The following is a 20,379-nucleotide window of genomic DNA, read 5'->3' as shown; positions in this document are numbered from 1 at the left end:
GATTAGGTAGGAAATAACTACTTTTATTCCTGATATTCCGGGCTCCTCTTTTCCTTTGGCTCCAACTCGCACAAGACTCTAGCTGAAGATCTCCTTCATTCCTTCATTTTACAAACGTGTATTGATTGATTACTACATACCAAGCATTGAGCTGTGCGCTGTGACTACAAAGAGAAAACTCTGTCATACAGTTCCAACTGCCAGAAGGCTTGTGGTCTGGAAACAGTGATCCCATAGCGGGCTAAATGCTACCAAAAGAGGAGGCACAGGGGGCCTTTGGAGAACAGACAAGGGGCTTTCAGTTTATCTGGGGCCGCATGGGTCCAGGTGGGGCAGCATCAGGAAAGGGTGCACTTCCTGGCCTCCTATTGCCCACCGTTGACCTTTTTGGGTGTTGGTTCTGATGTTTTCTAAGCAAGCTCTGTCCTTTGAAACAGGGGCTGCTTACAGGTGCTCAGGGTTCTCCCGATTACAGATATCTTGTGGATGAGGCAAAATTCATTTCTAAGTGGCTCCTTGCTGCCACCCCTTTTAGTTATGTCAGTTTTGTCTCGCTCCGTGGGCATCCCTTTCAGTGAGACACACTGACTATGTAGGCTGCCCAAGGAGCTGAAATCAGGGGCTTGGTCCCTTGATTGGCCTGGAGGTAGTTTATTTCATTTCACATCATTTATCTTCATTCAATGAGGTTAATATCCTCACCACTGCCACCAGTGGGCAGGAGGAGAGAGGAGAACTTCGGTGTGTTGCAAAAATCCTTGTCTGACGATAAGTGAGTGATGGTTCCACCCTTTCTGCTGTCATCCCTGTCCTGCTGTAGCCGTCCTATCCCGGCATTCACAGGATGTGAGCCTTCTTGTTTCTGGTTCAACTTGAAAAAGCTGCTCAGTAGCTGTGTACAGTCACTGTCCACCGTGAGCTGCTAAATGACAGGTGTGCCTCCTGCCCTGCAGCTGAGTGTTCTATGGGAGGGTGGAGAGCAGTGCCTCTCTAACCTCAAGGATGCATCAGTGGCCTCTGGGAAGCTTGTTGCAAGTCCAGATCCTGAGGTCACATTAAGAGAAGAGTACTGGTCTAGGGGTCAGAATGGGGCTGCCATCCTGGCTCTGCTACTTACCCCATGACCTTGGCCGAAGGAGATGACCTTACTTATTAAGTGGGGACTGCAGTCACTACTTAAGGTTATTTTAATGATTAAAGGTGAAGGCAAGTAGGCGTGCACATGTGCCTTGCAAACTCTGAAGAGTAACTGCAAAATAGTATTATTTGTTGTGAGAAACCCTGTTCGTTTGTGGACCAACACAACATGAAGGCCCTGGTTCAAAGCACTGGGTCTCCAGACTCTCCCTGCTTCACTACTTTTAGGGCAAGAGACGTTGGTCTTCAGTCTGAGCAGTGACCAGAAGGAGAGCTGACTGCTTGAGATCCACAAACTCGCTGTCTATTTGCTAATCGAGAATGCATAAAGGAGAGGGATCCCGAAGTCTCAGTGTCAGAAATTCCCCTTTTTGACCTCCACCTTTTGGAAATTCTTGTAATAGCGATACTACTTATTGGGAGGCAGTGAAATGAAGTGATTAAGAACAGACGCTCTGGGATCAATCTGCCTGGGTGTGAATGCTGCCTTCAATCCTCCGTTAGTACCTGTGTGACCTTGCTGCAGACTTCACCTCTCTGTGTCTCAGTGTCTTTAAGTGTAAAATGGTGACAATAATAGCAGTGTCACCTCCCAGGGGTGTCAGAGCATTCAGTGATGGAACACAAGAAAAGCACTTAGAAAAGTATTTGAGGGACGCCCAGGTGACTCAGTCAATTAAGCAGCTGCCTTTGCCTCGGGTCATGATCTCAGGGTCCTGGGATAGAAGCAGGGAGCCTGCTTCTCCCTCTGCCCGCTGCCTCCCCTGCATGCTTTCCCCTTCTCCCCGGTCAAATAAATAAATAAAATCTGAAAGAGAGAGAAAGCAAGCAAGCAAGCAAGCATCTGAAGGGCATCTGGTAAGTACATACTCAGTAAAATATGATGGTTGTATTTTTATAAAGGTTTTGTCATATGCTAGTCCTGTGGTCAGCAGTTTACATGGTGCCCGTTTCATGGATGAGGAAACTGAGGCTCAGAGACCTTAATCAACTTGCTCAAAGTTGTAGAGCTGGTGGTAGAACCAGGACTTGAATTCCAGTCTCTCTGACTCCAAAATCTGTGTTCTTTACTACAACGTGCCACTACATGTGATATACCACCAAATGGATGCCGCCCTTCTTTCCTTCAGAACAAGGCTGTGAGAAATTGGTGAGGTGGCTGAGGCAAGGGAGGCAAGGTATAAGTGGCCCGATTTTGGTGAACCTCCCAGGAAGACCCTAGGAGCCCATTCACATGTATACCCCAAACCGGATGACTTGCCTATCAAGGGTAGGGAACACTGGGGAGAGATCTCTTCCATAGTTGAATTGCTTTAGGTCAAAAGGCCCAACCCCCTGGAAGCTGAAGGGAGTGTGGCTGGCAAATAGCTTTCAAGGCCAAGAGCACAGCTGAGTACTGCAACTTAGCACTTTCCAGAGTGAAGACTGAGCGTGCCACCGGCCCTCCTCTGTTTCCTTTCTTCACTCTTTTTGTTCAAAAGGGTTAAAGGCTGTCCTTTCTGATCACAGCCAGGACTGGCATGAAAAGGCAGCATTCCACCTCCAGGGATCCAAGAGAGGCAGCGGTTGTCCAGAGAGCTGGCTTTTTGGAGAGTAATGTGTCTGTGGAGAGCCCAAGCCCAGGGTTTGCCTGATGGTGGCTGCCTGACCTCCCCAGGCCATCATTCCCATGCTGCTCTGCGGGGCAGGAAGTCGGGGCTCTTCATTGCCAGCAGTTAGCTGGATGCCCACCTGATGGAACTTTGTTCTTGAAGTCCGAGGGGGAAATCAGGACTTCTTTTATCATACAGCCAAAGGCGGGGGTGGAGCCCTAAAAAAAAAAAATCCACCGGGAACTAAAGGCTCCTCTACCTTCGGTATCTTTTGTAACTTGCACACGGCACTGGCACCACAATCCTGCTGTTCTTGCTCTCCTAATCCTGGTGCTTTGGGGAAAATTTAGCCCCTGCATCCGCAACAGCCCACGCCCCCAGCCTGCATTTACTGAGCATCTCCAGTGTGCGCCAGGGCCTGAGGTCAGCTTCGTCCGTGTTTACCTTCTGGTCCAATCCTTTTCACAAACGAGGAAGCAGAGGCTCAGGGAGCTAAGCGACTTGTGCAAGGTCACACAGCTGGTCAGGGGAGCCTAGTCTGTCTGCTCCAGTCCGGGGGACCTCTCCTGCTTTCCTCCCCTGCTCCCCTCACCTGGCTTCTTCCTCTCTGGTGTTGTCACCCCTTCACCCAATGTGAATTCCACATTGGTGTCACTCCCGCTCCTTGCTGTGTTCTCAACCTCTCTCGACATTTGGGACTGGACAATTTCTGTGTCGTGGGGTTTGCCCTGTACCCTGTAGGCTGTCCAGCGGCATCCCTGGCTTCTACCCATCAGATGTACCGCCAGTCACGACAACCAAAAATGTCACACATTGCCAAATGTCCCCCTGGGGGGAAACCATCCCTGGCTGAGAACCACTGAGTCAGACTTATCTTCCCACTTCCCCGTTCCTCCCTGTCAGGGGGATCTGCATGCTGGGAAGCCCACCGAATGGGAGTCCTTGGGAATATTTAGTCTTTGCTATTCCAGACAGCCAGTGTCCCTTAAAGTAGTGCCAATAGCTGTGATGAGCTGGTCTCAAAAGTTGTTCCCGGACTGAGTGAAAAAAGCCCCTTCCCTTCTCAGTGCTCTCAGAATAGGCCCAAGAGGATGGGGCTGGGTCTCCAGTGCTTCCCTGGGGAAGAATCCTCCGTCTTGCCCTTGCATAGAGACCTGGACAGACAGGAGCCCTGGGCTAGGAGTAAAGCCTTCCTCTGAAGTGTAGAGATGCTGTACCTCTCAAAACAATTCCTTTGGCTTCCAGAGGAAATCCAGCATCTTTTTTAGGGCAGCTGATTGCCTTAGCTTGTGGAGGGGGAAAGCAAGGTCTCGGTTGAGGATATGGTGAAATCTGTGGTCCTTTACTCCAGAAGTGTACGTTTCACCTATAGTTTCAGTGGTTCACTGATCCCAAATGCTGGCCATCTATCCATCCATCCATCCATCTGTCCATCTGCAGGGTAGGATAGGAATCCATGCCTTATGCTCACACTTACCTTTTGGGGGTTCAATTGGAGAGGGACAGCTTCAGGGCTCTCTCCTTGCTTTTGGAGAGGATAGCAGTACACCCTTTCATTCTGGGCCTAATTCCTTCCCTTTTCCACCCCAGCCTGAGGGCAGGGCCCCGCTAAGGGGAGGAAGGGGAGAAGAAAGCAAGGAAGAGAGATGAGCAATGAGCGGTGGCCCCCTTCTTTCCCAGCTGCAGCAGCCCAGCGGGTTAGATGAATGCAGGGAGGGGGGGAGAGTGACCCTGGCAGAACCCTTTGTTCCAGCTGAGGCTGGAGCAGGGGCACTGAGCCATTCACACGCCATCCCAGGGCATCCTGCTGGGCACGCTGGGGAGGGGGCACAGCAGCCGGTCATGGGACTTGGCCAGGCAGATAGCTCCATGTTCAATAGGGAAGCCCAGCTGCGTGCTGCTGAGCCTGGGGGAGGGGTAGCTTTTGCCATCCTTCCTCCGGGCTGTGGCCTGTCCTACAGACTGGTCTCAGTCACTCTGTGGAGGCAGGCTGGTCCCTCCGCCCTGGGGCTCTGCTTCTTCTAGTCAGCCTCCCCAAAGGTGAGTTCCGACCTCTGCTCAGGAGACTCGCAACACCTGTGCTGCTTCCTGCTCCCCTGTGCGGACTCCTTATTCCAAAAGGGGCCCCTGCATTTTAATTTCAGTGCTGGAATTCCTCCCTGGCCAATAACCAAGGGTCTGGTCCTGGCCTGAGACAGAAGCATCCATATTTCCATCTAGCTTTGGAGAGCAGGGTACTGAGTTTCTCTCTGCATCACTCTTTCTTCCCTCTTGTTCCTTTTCCCTAAGAGCACCGTCTCTCTGAGTGATATCATTTATCTCTGGTCTCTTGGGGGTACTGGGCAAAAAGCCTGGTCCTAGAGGGGGTACCTGAACTGCTTATGAATCCAGAGCCACAGATTATCTTCTGGACCATTTGTGCCTTGGAGGAAGGCGGAAGGCATGACTGCGTGATCTGTATCACTGTGGCTCCCTGGGTGACAGTGGCTCCAGACTAGGCTTGTCAGCTTTGCTCTCTAGAATGGGCTTTGGTTGGGCAGAAGCAGAGCCCTCACAGTTTCCTTTCCCCTCTGCCCAGGCCTCGCCAGCAGCCCCGAGTGTGCTTGTGGTCGTAGCCACTTCACGTGTGCGGTGAGTGCCCTCGGCGAGTGTACCTGCATCCCTGCGCAGTGGCAGTGTGACGGGGACAACGACTGCGGGGACCACAGCGATGAGGACGGCTGTAGTAAGCATCTCCCTCCCCCACCAGGCACCTCCAGCCTCCCTACACCCCCCCCCCCCGCACCCTGGGCAGTGGCAGGAAGCCATAGAAGAAGGACCCAGGGGTGAGGGTCTGAGGGAGTATTCTGTGCACTGCCCGGGTCAGACTCAGCACGTTGGACTCCTGTGGAGGTGACAGATATTGACAGAAGGGTGGTTTCTTCACTGCATATATGGCTCCAATCCTCCTGTCTTCCCTATATTTCCACGCAGATATGACCAATAAACTGTGACAAGTGTGGAAGGAAACACCCTTGAAAACCGTAGGCAGTCTCTTTAAATAGATCTCTCTGTATTCGTGTGAATATATACTCGTACTCCGTATATATATATTAATGTGCATACTCCATGCGGATGCAGATCATTTCTGTTTCTCATGCTGGTATTCTGTATAATAGGAACTTTGCAGGAAATCTTACAGTCTCTTTAAACCTTCCTTTCCACCAGCACAGTAACGTACGCGCAACAGGCTCGGGCATCGTGCCCCGGATCCCTGGACCTCTCGCTGCTGAGCCAATTGTCTGGGGTGCCACTGAAGCACCTATGTCTGAGGGTGGTTAATTAGTCTAATAGGTTGGAAGCTGCAGCCTGGACCTTGTTAACCTCCACCGGTTCGGCTAATTGTGGTGATAAGTGGCTCACTGTCCTGTGCATTATCTCGAAAGACCGCCGTGAGCCAAGTGTAATTACCCCCACTGTTACAGTCAGAGAACCTATGGCTCAGACAGGGTACCTGACTCACCCCGTGGGATAAGTACTGAGTTCTAGAACTGGAAGTTCAGATGTGTTAATCTTCATTTAACAGGAGGAAAAGGAAAACAAAAACAAAACACCTCTTTTTCTTGCTCATGTTTCTCTTACTGCTTTCCTAGCGGTTTGGGTTTCCTTGGGCCACCCTACCCTGGGAACCCCTCGTGGCCATTCCCTGCAAATATTGTGGCTTCTTGGTTGTGGTTTTTTCTTAGCTTCTCCATCAGCTGGGGGCAGGCATGGGAGTCTGTGAGGAAGGACCGTAGGTCACGTCGGGAGACGCAGGGGAAGCAGTGTTGGCACAGGGTCTCCAGCCAGGTGAGGCTGTCTCGGTAAATATCCCAGACTGATTCTCTGTTGCCCTCTTTTCCCGGGACTCAGTGCTGCCCACCTGCTCTCCTCTCGACTTTCACTGTGACAATGGCAAGTGCATCCGCCGCTCCTGGGTGTGTGATGGGGACAACGACTGCGAGGACGACTCGGACGAGCAGGACTGTCGTGAGTGCCGGTGGCGCCAGGCGGGCTCCATCAGGCTCTGCTGGGAAGGGATTCTCAATCGGAAAATGATGCCCCAGGTCCACATCTGCTCTAGGGTCTTCAGCTCTTTGTCCCTCCTTTCACTTTCCCTCTTGGTTAGATGAGCCCAAGAGAGGGCCCCCTGCTTTAGATCCCTTATGGCAGTGTTGGAGTAGCCCGCCGGTCCTGTTCTTGGGGCTTCCTGTTGGGCTTGCAGCAGCCTGACAGCTCTGTGCCCACAGCCCCCCGGGAGTGTGAGGAAGATGAGTTCCCCTGCCAGAACGGCTATTGCATCCGGAGCCTGTGGCACTGCGATGGGGACAATGACTGTGGTGACAACAGTGATGAACAGTGTGGTGAGTGGAGCTCTGGGGGTGGGGGTGAGGAGGATGGCTGCGGTGGTCTGGCCTGGGGGAGAACAAGCAGCAGCGGCTCTAGCCCGGCTGCACGGTGAACTGCCTGGGGTATCTGGAGCACCTGGAGGAAGGCTGAGGGGTAGAACCATGCAGACCCCAGGAACCACAGGACTGGAGCCCAAGGCCCAGTGTCTCCAGGCCAGGGACAGAGCCGTGGGGACCCCCTGAGAACCCCGGCATAGGAGCTCATGGCCCAGTCTCGCCAGGGCCACCGCTTCCCCCACCACAGTCTGCACCAAGTCTGTGATGTCTGGCAGGGACTGGGTCAGATCCGCAGGGGCAATAGGGTGGGCATTGGGGACGATCAAAGGAGGGCGGCCTATAGGGCTCCTGCAGGATCGCTGTCCCCTTGCGTCCCCCAGACATGCGCAAGTGCTCTGACAAGGAATTCCGCTGCAGTGACGGAAGCTGCATCGCCGAGCACTGGTATTGCGACGGTGACACCGACTGCAAAGACGGCTCTGACGAGGAGAGCTGTCGTGAGTGGCCCCAGAACCCAGGCTGGTGGGCTGGGCCGGGCAGAGGGTGGCATCCCAGGGGCCGAAGGCCGGGGCAGCAGGGTGCATGGCCATGGCCCTGGAGGGCGGGCTCTTCAGGAACAGCACCTCAGACGCTGAGCAAGGCTGGGAGCATGTTCCCTGGGTGCCGAGGGGAGGGCCCGCTTAGGTCCAAGCACATGGAAGTCCATCAGGGCCATCCCAGATGAAACTCACTTTCCTTGCCTGAACGAATTACCCCCTGGAGGAGTCAGGGCCTCTCTCCTGTGTCCAGGCCTGAGTGTACGCCCCTTCCTACCCCTGCCTGCCTTCCAGCCTCAGCAGTGCCAGCGCCGCCCTGCAACCTGGAGGAGTTCCAGTGTGCCTACGGCCGCTGCATCCTCGACATCTACCACTGTGACGGGGATGATGACTGCGGAGACTGGTCAGACGAGTCCGACTGCTGTGAGTGGTCTGGCCAGCAGTGCGGAGGAGGAGGGAGGGAGGCCAGGCCCAGAGGAACTCCTGGGGTGGTAAGGCACAGGTGCCAGCTGGGGCACAAGCTCCGGGGAGGAGTTTCCAGATTCTTGGCTCCCTGTTGGGCAGAGATGGAGGAGGTGGGTGCTGGGGCCGGGCTTTCTGGTCTGCCCTGGACACTGTGTCCGGGACTGGCTAGAGACAAGAGTCTGTCCTATTTCCCCAGCCTCCCACCAGCCCTGCCGCTCGGGAGAGTTCATGTGTGACAGTGGCCTGTGCATCAACGCGGGCTGGCGCTGTGATGGCGATGCGGACTGTGATGACCAATCAGATGAGCGCAACTGCAGTGAGTGGGGGCAGTGCCAAAGGGCAGGGCTGAAAGTAGGGAAAGGGCTCTTGGAGCCAAAAAGGCCACCTGCAGTTTTCTCACGAGTGGCAGGAAGGCATCTTGATGAAAGGTTACCTTTTGTCTAATTTGCGCAAAGACGCCATTGGGAACAACGGTGAAGGGGGACAGTGGCGTGGATGCTGACATGGGCTGCAGTTGGGGAGGCAGGGTGGGGCCTTGGACCACAGAGGGGCAGAGCCTCAGGCCACAGCGGGGCCAGCCTCTCATGAGGCCTTTCCTTCGTCCAGCCACCTCCATGTGTACGGCTGAACAGTTCCGCTGCCGCTCAGGCCGCTGCGTCCGCCTGTCCTGGCGCTGTGATGGGGAGGACGATTGTGCAGACAACAGTGATGAAGAGAACTGTGAGAACACAGGTGGAGTCTCCCGGGGTTCGCTCAGGCCCCTTGGCCCATGGTTGAGTTGGCAGACAGGGGTGGACTGAGGCTGTCACCACTGCCATTCCGGTGGGCTACAGGGATGCTTACAGCACATCTTGCCCATGGCCTGGATTTTTCTTGCCCTTCTCAGTTACCAGTGTCAAAGCCAGGTGCCTCTGTTGCCTGCCCAGCCGTGTGGCCTGGGACACATCAGCCACCTCTCACGTTCCGACTCATACACAGTCAGCCCGCCTGTTGCTCTGGCCTTGTGAGCAGGCACTGTTCTCTGTGGCTGACGGCCCCCACTGGCCTGGCCATGCTGCCGGGTGCGGGACACACGGATGCACTCTCTCCCTCTGTCCCACATCCCTCACCGTCCCACTGTGGTGTTCCTGGGGAGCAAACGAATGCAGACATCCAGCCAGCCCTGTCTGAGCTGCTTCCTGCCCCGGACCCCAACCCTCCCACCTTGAGTCTCATCTGTCTCCAGTTCGCCCTAGAAAATGACAGGCTCCCGTCCTTTTGTTGACGTAAGCCCTGCCCTGCTGTGACCTGCCTCTCTCTACCGCCCTGCTCTGCTGCCTCCCTCTCTAGGAAGCCCCCAGTGTGCCTCGGACCAGTTCCTGTGCTGGAACGGGCGCTGCATCGGGCAGAGGAAACTGTGCAATGGGGTCAATGACTGTGGGGACAACAGTGACGAAAGCCCACAGCAGAACTGCCGTGAGTGTCCCCAGTGGGCGGGCCTGGCCCCTGGTCTGTGGCTGAACCCCACCCATGTGGTTCAAAGAGAATCCTCCCCGGGGATTCGTGCGGCCTCGGGAGCTGTTCTTCGTGGTCCAGGTGGAATGCCAAGTTGGCTGTCTGGGGGAGGATTCTGGGCTCAACTCCCATCTCTGGCTTGGCTGGCACAGGGCCCCGGACGGGTGAGGAGAACTGCAATGTTAACAACGGTGGCTGCGCCCAGAAGTGCCAGATGGTGCGGGGGGTGGTGCAGTGTACCTGCCACACGGGCTTCCGGCTCACCGAGGATGGGCACATGTGCCAGGGTGAGCTGGGGCCTGCTTTGGAGCTGGGCAGGGGCAGCGGACAGACAGCTGTGTTTCCCATGGGTCAGACATTTGACAGACGCGACCTCCTTTCATCATCCCCTTAGCAGGTGGCGATGGTCCTGTCTGTCTCACAGATGGGGAAACTGAGGCCCAGAGAGGTTAAGTAACTTACTGACGGCCACAGAGCCGGTGAGAGCAGAGTTGGGATTCCAGCCCAGGTCTCCATGACCTTGACGCCCTTAACCGCTTGTTGTATACCCTTCCCACTGGGCCTGGAGAGTAGATGGGTATGTGGGCAGGAAAGCGACTAGTCAGCCTGAGATTTGGGGGGAGAGGGTGGCAGAATGGAGATCTGACCCCGCCCCGTCCTCCCAGATGTGAATGAATGTGCTGAGGAGGGGTACTGCAGCCAGGGCTGCACCAACAGCGAAGGGGCCTTCCAGTGCTGGTGTGAAGCAGGCTACGAGCTCCGACCTGACCGGCGCAGCTGCAAGGCTCTGGGTAAGGGCTGTTGACATTCGGCTTGTTGGGAAGAGGGCTGAGCCTGGAGACATCCAGGGGCTCCAGTCCCTGGGGATTTGCTGACAGGTAGAGAGAGTTTTCCTCTCAGGACAGTGGAGCTGTGAGTTGCATTCTGAGCCCCAAGAAAAACTCTGCTGCGGTGGGGTGGGTGGGAGAGTATGCTTCGGAGGCTCCCACTCTTCTAGTCCAGTCATCAGCAGCTGTGGCCATGCCCTCAGCGGCAGGAGGCCACATTTGTCTGCTGAGGATTTGGGGGTGCATGCTGACACGTGTCAGGGACAGCTCTGGAGCCCAGTGGGGGCCCCATTTCTATGCCACGTCCCAGGGCCGGAGCCTGTGCTACTGTTCGCCAATCGCATCGACATCCGGCAGGTGCTACCGCACCGCTCCGAGTACACGTTGCTGCTCAACAACCTGGAGAACGCCATTGCCCTTGACTTCCACCACCGGCGTGAGCTCGTCTTCTGGTCGGACGTCACCCTGGACCGGATCCTCCGTGCCAACCTCAACGGCAGCAACGTGGAGGAGGTTGTGTCTACAGGGCTCGAGAGTCCAGGTAGGGAATGAGGCCCGAGGGGAAGGGCAGGGCCACAGCATGTACAAAGCAATCGTGGAAGGAACAGGATAGTGGCTCGCAAACCTTGGGCAGCAGAACATCTTTTTCTTCCGGCGAAATCTTGGATGGAATTCTAGTAGCGAAAAACGTGAATTTTAACGGTTCAGGTTTATGATATTTGCTCATTATTGGGCTCAATAGTAATGAGATGTTTTGATGAATATAATCATTTGGAATCAGAGATTTATGGGCAGCAGCTACGATTCGTTCTAAGCCTTTTTTTTTTTAAGATTTTATTTATTTATTTGACAGAGAGAGACACAGCAAGAGAGGGAACACAAGCAGAGAGGGAGGGAGAAGCAGGCTTCCCACCGAGCAGAGAGCCTGATGAGGGGCTCGATCCCAGGACCCTGGGATCATGACCTGAGCCGACGGCAGATGCTTAACGACTGAGCCACCCAGGCGCCCCTACAATGTGCTCTAAGTTTTAGCATTTGGTTCAGCTCAGAATTTTGTCTTGGTTGCTTTGTATTAAGGATAGTCTCCTTGATCCAGAGAGATACATCCAAATGTTTACAGATTAAAAAAAAAAACAAAAACAAAAAAACAAGAGCTCACTCTATAATCTCAGCCCATTCTACAACCCAGTGAAATGGATTAGAATCTGGCATCACGCACATCTGACTCATAAGCCTATGGAACTTCTGAAACACCTCTACAAAACTCTGAGCCACAGTTTGCAAACGCATGAGCCAGAGCGGCAGGAGACTCTGGACGTGGGTCAGGGAGCCGGGATTCAGGAAGCAGAATGTGGTTTGCTGTGAGGAAGAAGTGCTTGGCCTTGGACAGTTCCTTGACTCTTCTGTGCCTCAACTCCTTCATCTTCACAGGAGTTCTAGTATCTAGTTCCCAGAGCTGTTATGACGATCAAGTGAGTTAGTATACATAACTATGGTCAGAACGTGGTCAGAATATGGTCAGAACAGTGTCTGACCCAAAACCTTCATGTAAGATTTTGCTCTGTCACTTCAGCCCAGAGGAGCGTTGGCTGAATCCCTGACCCATTCCTGCTGTCTCTTTCCATCAGGGGGCCTGGCTGTGGATTGGGTCCATGACAAGCTCTATTGGACCGACTCAGGGACATCAAGGATTGAGGTGGCCAACCTGGATGGTGCCCATCGGAAGGTGCTGCTGTGGCAAAACCTTGAGAAGCCCCGGGCTATTGCCTTGCACCCCATGGAGGGGTGAGTGAGTTGAACCTCAAGCTTCCAATCCCTCCTGCAATATCTAGCAACAGTTTCTAGGCCGCCTGGGCCAGACCTTGCTGGGGGGGCCTCTTCACAATGTGGCATTAACACCATGGGCTGTGCACCCAGACACGCCTGGATTTGAGTCCTGGCTCTGCGCTAAATGGCTGTGTGCCCTTGGGTCAGGCTGTTTCTGCCTCCGCTCCCTCACTTGCTCCCTCACTTACAATTTGTGATTTTTTAAAAAAAGCACACCTACCTCCCAGCTGTGTGAAGATTAAAAGAGACTCCTTTTTTAAACTGGAGATATAATTGACATATAACCATATATTAGTTTCAGATGTACAGCATAATGGTTCAATATTTGTGTATATTGCAAAATGATCACTGCAGTAAGTCTCTTTAATATCCGTCACGTATGACAGTTACAACTTTTTCTCGTGATGAGAACTTTGAAGTTCTGCTCTCTTAGCAACTTTGAAATAATACAGTACAGTGTGACGATCTATAGTCACCATGCCGTAGGTTACATCCCCGTGACTGACTTATTCTATAACTAGAAGTTTGTACCTTCTGATCCCCTTCACCCATTTCACCTACCCAAAATGAGATGCATTTTATTTTATTTTTTTAAAGATTTTATTTATTTATTTGACAGACAGAGATCACAAGTAGGCAGAGAGGCAGGCAGAGAGAGAGGGGGAAGCAGGCTCCCCATTGAGCCCTATGTGGGGCTCGATCCCAAGACCCTGAGATCATGACCTGAGCCGAAGACAGAGGCTTTAACCCACTGAGCCACCCAGGTACCCCAAGATTTTATTTATTTGACAGAGATCACAAGTAGGCAGAGGGGCAGGCAGAGAGAGAGCAGCAAGTAGGCTCCCCACTGAGCAGAGAGCCCGATGTGGGGCTCGATCCCAGGACCTGGGATCATGACCTTAGCTGAAGGCCGAGTTTTAACTCAGTGAGCCACCCAGGTGACCCATGAGATGCATTTTAAATGCCACAGTACACATTAGATCATTGCAGGTACTTAATATTTTTATTATTAGCTCATAGGGTTGATCTAATTAATAAAAAGTAGTAATTTTTGTTATTAGAAAAAAAAAAATCTCCCACAAGGGTTGGGATTTTTGTCTGTTCTGTTCACTGCTATAATCCTAATCCCTAAGAGACAGCCCTGAAGGTATTATTAAAAAAGAGAGAGAGAGAGAGAGAGAGATTTGTTAAATGAATGAATACCCTGCTAGAGACATTTAAGCTCAGACATTTAGAAGACACTCTGTGGACTACACACAGAATGTGTCTCTTACTAGTTGGAATCCCTTGGGTTAAACAGATAAAAGGCCCCAGTCTCGCTATTATTCCTGTTACGACCTGCTGTCCGCTGCCTGTCTCTCAATTTCCTTTTGTCTCTTCCTAGTACCATTTACTGGACAGACTGGGGCAACACCCCCCGCATTGAGGCCTCCAGCATGGATGGCTCTGGACGCCGCATCATCGCCGATACTCATCTCTTCTGGCCCAATGGCCTCACCATTGACTATGCGGGCCATCGTATGTACTGGGTGGATGCTAAGCACCACGTCATCGAGAGGGCCAATCTGGACGGGAGTCACCGCAAGGCTGTCATTAGCCAGGGTGAGGTCCTTTCTTCACTCTTCTTCATCTCTCATCCTTCTGCCCCAGTCCAAGCCCCCAGGAGCCTTGGCAGGGGGTGAGATTTGCGCAGTTGCCAGGCCTGGGCCCAGAGCCCATGGCAGGCTCTGTCTGGACTGAGGTCCTTCTGGACTTTCCCCAGGCCTCCCCCATCCCTTCGCCATCACCGTGTTTGAAGACAGCCTGTACTGGACAGATTGGCACACCAAGAGCATCAACAGTGCTAACAAATTCACTGGCAAGAACCAGGAGATCATTCGCAACAAGCTCCATTTCCCCATGGACATCCACACCCTGCACCCCCAGCGCCAGCCCGCAGGTAAGAACCGACCCACCTGGTAAACCTCCTGTGCCTCTGGAAACCTTCCCTGCACCTGTCACAGCTGCCATGGTTTCTGGCCAGGAAGTCTGTGGTTGGCACGGATAGGAGCCAATTTCTCCCTCTGCTGGACATTCAGGGTACAACATCGAGACCCTAGAAAATGGGCTTCACTGTCCTGATTGGATTTGTGCAAACCTTCATAGGCTATCTCTTCTGTCCGGGATTCACTGTGTTCACACCTGGGGCAGGTGGAAAAAATAATGAGCTGTGGTTCCTCCTTCCAGGGAGCTCACACCCTGGTTAAATGACTGAACTGCCTTGGGGTGGACTCCGCCAGCCTTTTGGTATTTCCTGACCCTGTTGCTCTGGGCTCTTTGAACAGGGAAGAACCGCTGTGGGGACAACAATGGCGGCTGCACCCACCTGTGTCTGCCCAGTGGCCAGAACTACACCTGCGCCTGCCCCACAGGCTTCCGCAAGATCAGCGGCCACGCCTGTGCCCAGAGTAAGTGGGTTTGGGGCTCCTGCCTCAGTGGACATGCCTTGTGGAGGGGGTGTGGAAGGAACGGGAGATAGAAATCCAAGGGCTTGCGTGTCATGGGAGAGGAAGGACTTATGAGGCCGGTGGCTCCTACACCAAAGCTGAAGCCCAAGGGCTCAGTGACAGCACCCAGCTAAGTATGGGTCCCCACAGCCAGGCTGGTGGACCATTTCACCAGGTCAAATGCTTTATCCATAGGCAGTGAGACAGTTCCAGGCCCTTCTAGCAAGAAGGGGTTTCTGTCTCTTTACCTTTAGCCTCCCCCTGTTAAAGACGTCCTTTCAGGCCCTAAACCAAAGAGCCAAGATGAGGACCTCCGATGATGTTCTGTACATGGAGACCTTGGATAAATACGTGTCTGATGACTGGGAGAAAATAGAGTGCCCTGCTTGCTCCCGGATCTGCTATTTTGGCTTCCTTTGAGCTCCTGCAGGGTCATTGCCTTCAGAGGGCCACCCTATCTAGCTCAGAGTGACAGGTGACGTTTCTTAAGACGAGTCCAGAGAGAGGGGTGATGCAGGAGTATGGCGTGACCAGCGAGGGGCCAGGGGTCATTCCTCACACATCAGCAGCTGCTCTTACTTTCTGCTGTGTTCCCACTGACCCTCTTGTCCTTTGTTAAAACCAAACTTCTCTTGGGATCTGGGTCCTTCCCAGAGATTGATATGAGGGAAACTATCCAGAGGAACGGGGGCTATTCATTCAGCACACGTTGATTGAAAACCTACCTTCCTTGATTCTTCTAAGTGCCCCGGTTTGTCCCTCTTGTCTCAGCGAGGTACAACGGGACTCCCCAGGAGCTCCCCCGTAAGCATTTCTCAGAGGTTAAAGGGAGACACATGGTGAAGTGAGGCAAGGAGAGCTTTCCAGGCAGATATGTACCCTGGGAAATATTCAGATAGGCCAGAATGGGGTAAGGGATGAAGAAGAGCCAGCGGGGAAGAAGCTGTGTATAGGGCGTTGGCCAGAGCGCCTTCTCCGGAGCCAGACCTGAGTTCAAGTCCCAGCTCTGGTGCTTTGTGGCTGAGGGAAGGTAGATGAGCTCCTTGACCTGCTGTTGGCCTCAGGGTTGCTAATCCAGGAAATGAGAATAAGAATGATGTGAATCACAGAGTTGCCAGGAGAGTGAAGGAGACAAGGCAGGCGAGGCAAGGAGTAAGCTCAGTAGACGTTGTTGGCTAACTTGTGAAGAGAAGGGGACATAGGTGATGGCGGGCGTGGAGCGGCAGCCCTGAGGCAGGCAGGGAAGGAAGGAAGTGAGGTCTGGTGGGAGTGGATGGCCGGCCAGCCAGTATGGCTGAAGAGGCTGAGGAAAGAGGAGAGGAAAGGAGAGGAAGCTAATGGACGCTTAAACAGGATACGCCTCTGTGCCCTGGAGAGAGTCTGTTTCCTCATCCATTAATCCTAAAGCCTGAGTCTGTCAGCCCAGTGCTCACAGGGGGCCTGAGGTGTGAAGAGTAGGGGACAAAGGGCACCAGCTCCCAGCAAGTGTGATTGAACCAGATGTCACAAAGGTGAGCGTCTGTGTCTGTCACTGTGATTGGATTTAGAGCATTAAAAGGAGACCCCTTTCGGCCTTTGATCAGGTCTTGACAAGTTCCTGCTTTTTGCCCGAAGGATGGACATCCGTCGGATCAGCTTTGACACCGAGGACCTGTCCGACGATGTCATCCCACTGGCTGACGTGCGCAGTGCTGTGGCCCTTGACTGGGACTCCCGGGATGACCACGTGTACTGGACAGATGTCAGCACTGACACCATCAGCAGGGCCAAGTGGGATGGAACAGGACAGGAGGTAGGGCCCATCGAGGGCCCAAGCCCTCGGCGAGGGCAGGGACGGAGGGGATGGAATCCACCCTGTCCCGGGACCAGGCTTCCCATACCTTTGCCAACCTGGAGAGTTGGGACAGTTGGGCCCCAGAGATGAGGTACAAGTCCAATTGGTGATCACAGCTTTGCTCTCTGTCTAGGTGGTAGTGGATACCAGTTTGGAGAGTCCAGCAGGCTTGGCCATTGATTGGGTCACCAACAAGCTCTACTGGACAGATGCGGGTATGTACAGGACAGCCATGGCCTGGCTCTGTGGGATTCTTCTTCTTCTTTTTTTTTTTTTTAAAGATTTTATTTGTTTATTTGACAGACAGAGATCACAAGTAGACAGGAGGCAGGCAGAGGGGGGGGGGGAAGCAGGCTCCCTGCGGAGCAGAGAGCCCAATGCGGGACTCCATCCCAGGACCCTGAGATCATGATCCGAGCCGAAGGCAGCAGCTCAATCCACTGAGCCACCCAGGCGCCCATCTGTGGGATTCTTCTTATTAAAATCCTAATGTCAAGGAGAAGGGACCCAGTATCCCTCCCAGACCACTTGTCTTGGCCTTAGCTCTTGGTGGGTCAGAAGAACTGAAGCTAGACGCTCATATCTGAGGATTTGACATTTGCCAATCAAATGTCAGCTTCTGCTGCTGTGTAGCTGGTGCTCAAAAATGTTTTGAGGCATTTCAGAGAAGGAAACAATGCTCTGTGGTTTTCCTTCCATCACTGTCTTAATACAATGGGCATTTTCTATGTACCAGGTGAGTCTGGGAGGCAAGAGGAATGCCTTACAGCAGAGCTTCTCAAAGTGTGGTCCTTGGACCTGCAGCATCATCATCTCCAAATTCATTTCCCTCCATATCTGTTGTGCATCTGTCGCAAAATATTTCTTGATCATCTCCTGCAGGCCAGGCTCTGTGCTGGGAGCAGAAGGTAGTAGGGTGAAGGACCAAGGATCGAGTTCATACCTTTGCCCCTTAACTTCTTCATTAGGTACAGACCGGATTGAAGTGGCCAACACAGATGGTAGCATGAGGACAGTTCTCATCTGGGAGAATCTTGATCGTCCCCGGGACATCGTGGTGGAACCCATGGGCGGGTGAGCACCTGTTCCTTTGGGACAAGCTCCACCCATCCCACAGCTCTGAGCACTAGAGGGGAGCCCGGAAGTTAATAAGAGGGGCCAGATCTTATGGGCACACCTAGGCAGCCAGGGCAGTTAACAGACACCACAGAGGTACAGTACAGTGACAGCTCTGTCCCCACAGTGGACGAGGAAACCTTTTGAATTTTTTTCTTTTTTTTGGTCTACTAACAAAAGGAACTCATTGTAAATCAACCAACCAACCAACCAACAAACAAACAAATAAGTAAATAAATCTGTAATAAGTGCAGATTCCCTATAGTCTCACTCTACGGCAATGACCATTGCTAACAGTTAACGGTTTAGGGTATTTTTTTAGATTTTCTTTTACACATATATATCTGTTTGGTACTGTTGATGGTGGTTTTGGTTTTACTGCAATGGTTACTGTTTTGTAACTTGGTTTTTTTTCCCCCCTTACCTATACATCCTGGATATCTTTCCACTTAATAATACAGAGCTCTCTTGCTCTTGTTCATGCTTACATAGAATTCTTTTAAATTTGTGTACCATAATTATTGAACCCATCTTGTCAAGGAAACTTTTTTTTTTTTAAGATTTTATTTATTTATTTGACACACCGAGAGAAATCACAAGTAGGCAGAGAGGCAGGCAGAGAGAAAGAGGGGGAAGCAGGCTCCCTGCTGAGCAAAGAGCCCGATGTGGGGCTCGATCCCAGGACCCTGAGATCATGACCTGAGCCGAAGGCAGAGGCTTAACCCACTGAGCCACCCAGGTGCCCCACGGAAACATTTCTTGCACCCCATTCTTACTTCCCCTCTTTCTTTATCCCTGAACAGGCCTCATCTGCCAAGCACTCCTTGAGCCATTGAGCTCTGCCTTTATTAAAACACTGGGGAACCTCTGGATAGTGATAGAATGTACGAGACCTTCAGAGACAGCTTTGAGCCAGGACGGGGCTGTGAGCTGAGACAGGAGGCTGGGGCAGCTAGTGCAGGCAGTTGGCACCCTAGGCACCCCGAGTCCTCCTGGGGGTTAACTAGAATGCTGTAAGACCTTCCTTGCCTGTGCCCAGGTACATGTATTGGACTGACTGGGGTGCAAGCCCCAAGATTGAACGAGCTGGCATGGATGCCTCCGGTCGCCAGGTCATCATCTCTTCCAATCTGACTTGGCCTAATGGATTAGCCATTGACTACGGGTCCCAGCGGCTTTACTGGGCAGATGCTGGCATGAAGACGATTGAATTTGCTGGACTGGATGGCAGCAAGAGGAAGGTACGTGTGGTGTTAAGACATCATCCCACGACCCTGAAAGCCTCTGGGGCAGCTTGGAGGACCCAGAATGAGCTGTGTGCTATTCCTTTGAGGCTGTGGCTGCCCTCCGGAGCCAAGGAGGGTGGGTGGGGGATTGTTGCCTGATGATGAAGGGAAACTAGGGGATTTGTGTCAGATTGTGGTGCACAGACCTTCCTATTAACCATCACAACGGACACTATTTAATCGCCAAATGACTGCTGGATGATTGCTCTCTTTGTTTTTGCTGTTGTTCATTGGTATAATTTCAAACAAAAAAGTTGTGAGATTTGTCACATTGGTATACCATTCTCTATACACACACACACATACATACACATGCATTATTATTTTTCTGAACCGTCTGAGAATAAATTGGAAACATCCATTTCGTGACCCGAAAATTCTTCAGTTTCCTAAGAACAAGGACATTGTCTCAAGTAACCACAGTGTGATGATCAAAACCAGGAAATTTAGCACTGATACAGCATTACTGTCTAATTAACAGTCCATGTTCAGTCTCACCACAAATTGCCCCAATAATGTCCTTTGTAGCTTTTTTTTTTTCTTTTTTCTTTCTTAGACCAGGATCCAATCCCAGATCACAACTGTGGTTAGTAATCAGGTCTCTTTAACCTCTACTTCCTCATCCTTATCTAACCCATCCAGTCAAGGAAATGAGTCCCTTCTGTGTCTTTCATGACCTTTGTATTTTTAAATATCAAATGTCAGGGGTGCCTGGGTGGCTCAGTGGGTTAAAGCCTCTGCCTTCGGCTCGGGTCATGGTCCCGGGGTGCTGGGATAAAGCCCCGTGTCGGGCTCTCTGCTCCGCAGGGAGCCTGCTTCCTCCCCTCTCTCTCTGCCTGCCTCTCTGCCTACTTGTGACCTCTGTCTATCAAATAAATAAATAAATAAATAAATAAATAAATAATCTTTTTTTTTTTTTTAAATCAAATGCTAGTTATTTTGTAGAATGTCTCTCATTCTGTCTGCTGTTCCCTTAGACTCAGATTATGTTTGGGGCAGGAGTCCTACATTAAATCAAGCTGTGTCCAGTGTGTCTCACCAGCAGGCACAGATGTCGGCTTGTCCCTTTGCAGTGATACTAACTTGGCACGGTCAAGGTGGTTGGTTAAGAGGGTGTCTACTGTTACTCCTTTTGTAATGAATAAATAATTTGTGCAGAGAGATTCTGAAGTTACCTAAATCATACGAGATCTTTTACAATCATCACACAACCCTTGGAGCCAGGCGCTGTCACGGTCATATCACAGATTGGCAAACCAAAGCTCAGAGAGTTTTTTGTTTTAATCAGAGAGAGAGAGCACGCACATGCAGGCGAGCACCAGGAGGGGGAGCAGCAGGCAGAGGGAGAAGCAGGC

At 52.3% G+C, this 20,379-nt stretch overlaps 1 protein-coding gene across 1 annotated transcript in view; it reads left to right on the top strand.

The window, feature by feature from the left end:
- LRP4 (LDL receptor related protein 4) overlaps positions 1 to 20,379 on the top strand; it is a 50,119-nt gene that overhangs the window by 8,532 nt on the left and 21,208 nt on the right. Inside the window, exons 2-20 of the mRNA XM_059141248.1 lie at positions 5,308 to 5,454; positions 6,621 to 6,737; positions 6,998 to 7,111; positions 7,534 to 7,650; positions 7,984 to 8,112; positions 8,351 to 8,470; positions 8,761 to 8,886; positions 9,484 to 9,609; positions 9,801 to 9,935; positions 10,314 to 10,439; positions 10,786 to 11,016; positions 12,104 to 12,260; positions 13,687 to 13,904; positions 14,065 to 14,241; positions 14,627 to 14,749; positions 16,372 to 16,580; positions 16,756 to 16,837; positions 17,591 to 17,696; positions 18,778 to 18,979. Of these exons, the coding sequence (XP_058997231.1) occupies positions 5,308 to 5,454; positions 6,621 to 6,737; positions 6,998 to 7,111; positions 7,534 to 7,650; positions 7,984 to 8,112; positions 8,351 to 8,470; positions 8,761 to 8,886; positions 9,484 to 9,609; positions 9,801 to 9,935; positions 10,314 to 10,439; positions 10,786 to 11,016; positions 12,104 to 12,260; positions 13,687 to 13,904; positions 14,065 to 14,241; positions 14,627 to 14,749; positions 16,372 to 16,580; positions 16,756 to 16,837; positions 17,591 to 17,696; positions 18,778 to 18,979 (2,762 nt within the window). The remainder of the gene's footprint in view (positions 1 to 5,307; positions 5,455 to 6,620; positions 6,738 to 6,997; positions 7,112 to 7,533; positions 7,651 to 7,983; positions 8,113 to 8,350; positions 8,471 to 8,760; positions 8,887 to 9,483; positions 9,610 to 9,800; positions 9,936 to 10,313; positions 10,440 to 10,785; positions 11,017 to 12,103; positions 12,261 to 13,686; positions 13,905 to 14,064; positions 14,242 to 14,626; positions 14,750 to 16,371; positions 16,581 to 16,755; positions 16,838 to 17,590; positions 17,697 to 18,777; positions 18,980 to 20,379) is intronic.

Source organism: Mustela lutreola, chromosome 1, assembly GCF_030435805.1.
Source record: "Mustela lutreola isolate mMusLut2 chromosome 1, mMusLut2.pri, whole genome shotgun sequence".
In the NCBI taxonomy this organism is placed as follows: domain Eukaryota; kingdom Metazoa; phylum Chordata; class Mammalia; order Carnivora; family Mustelidae; genus Mustela; species Mustela lutreola.
This window is presented reverse-complemented; position numbering and strand designations above follow the sequence as displayed.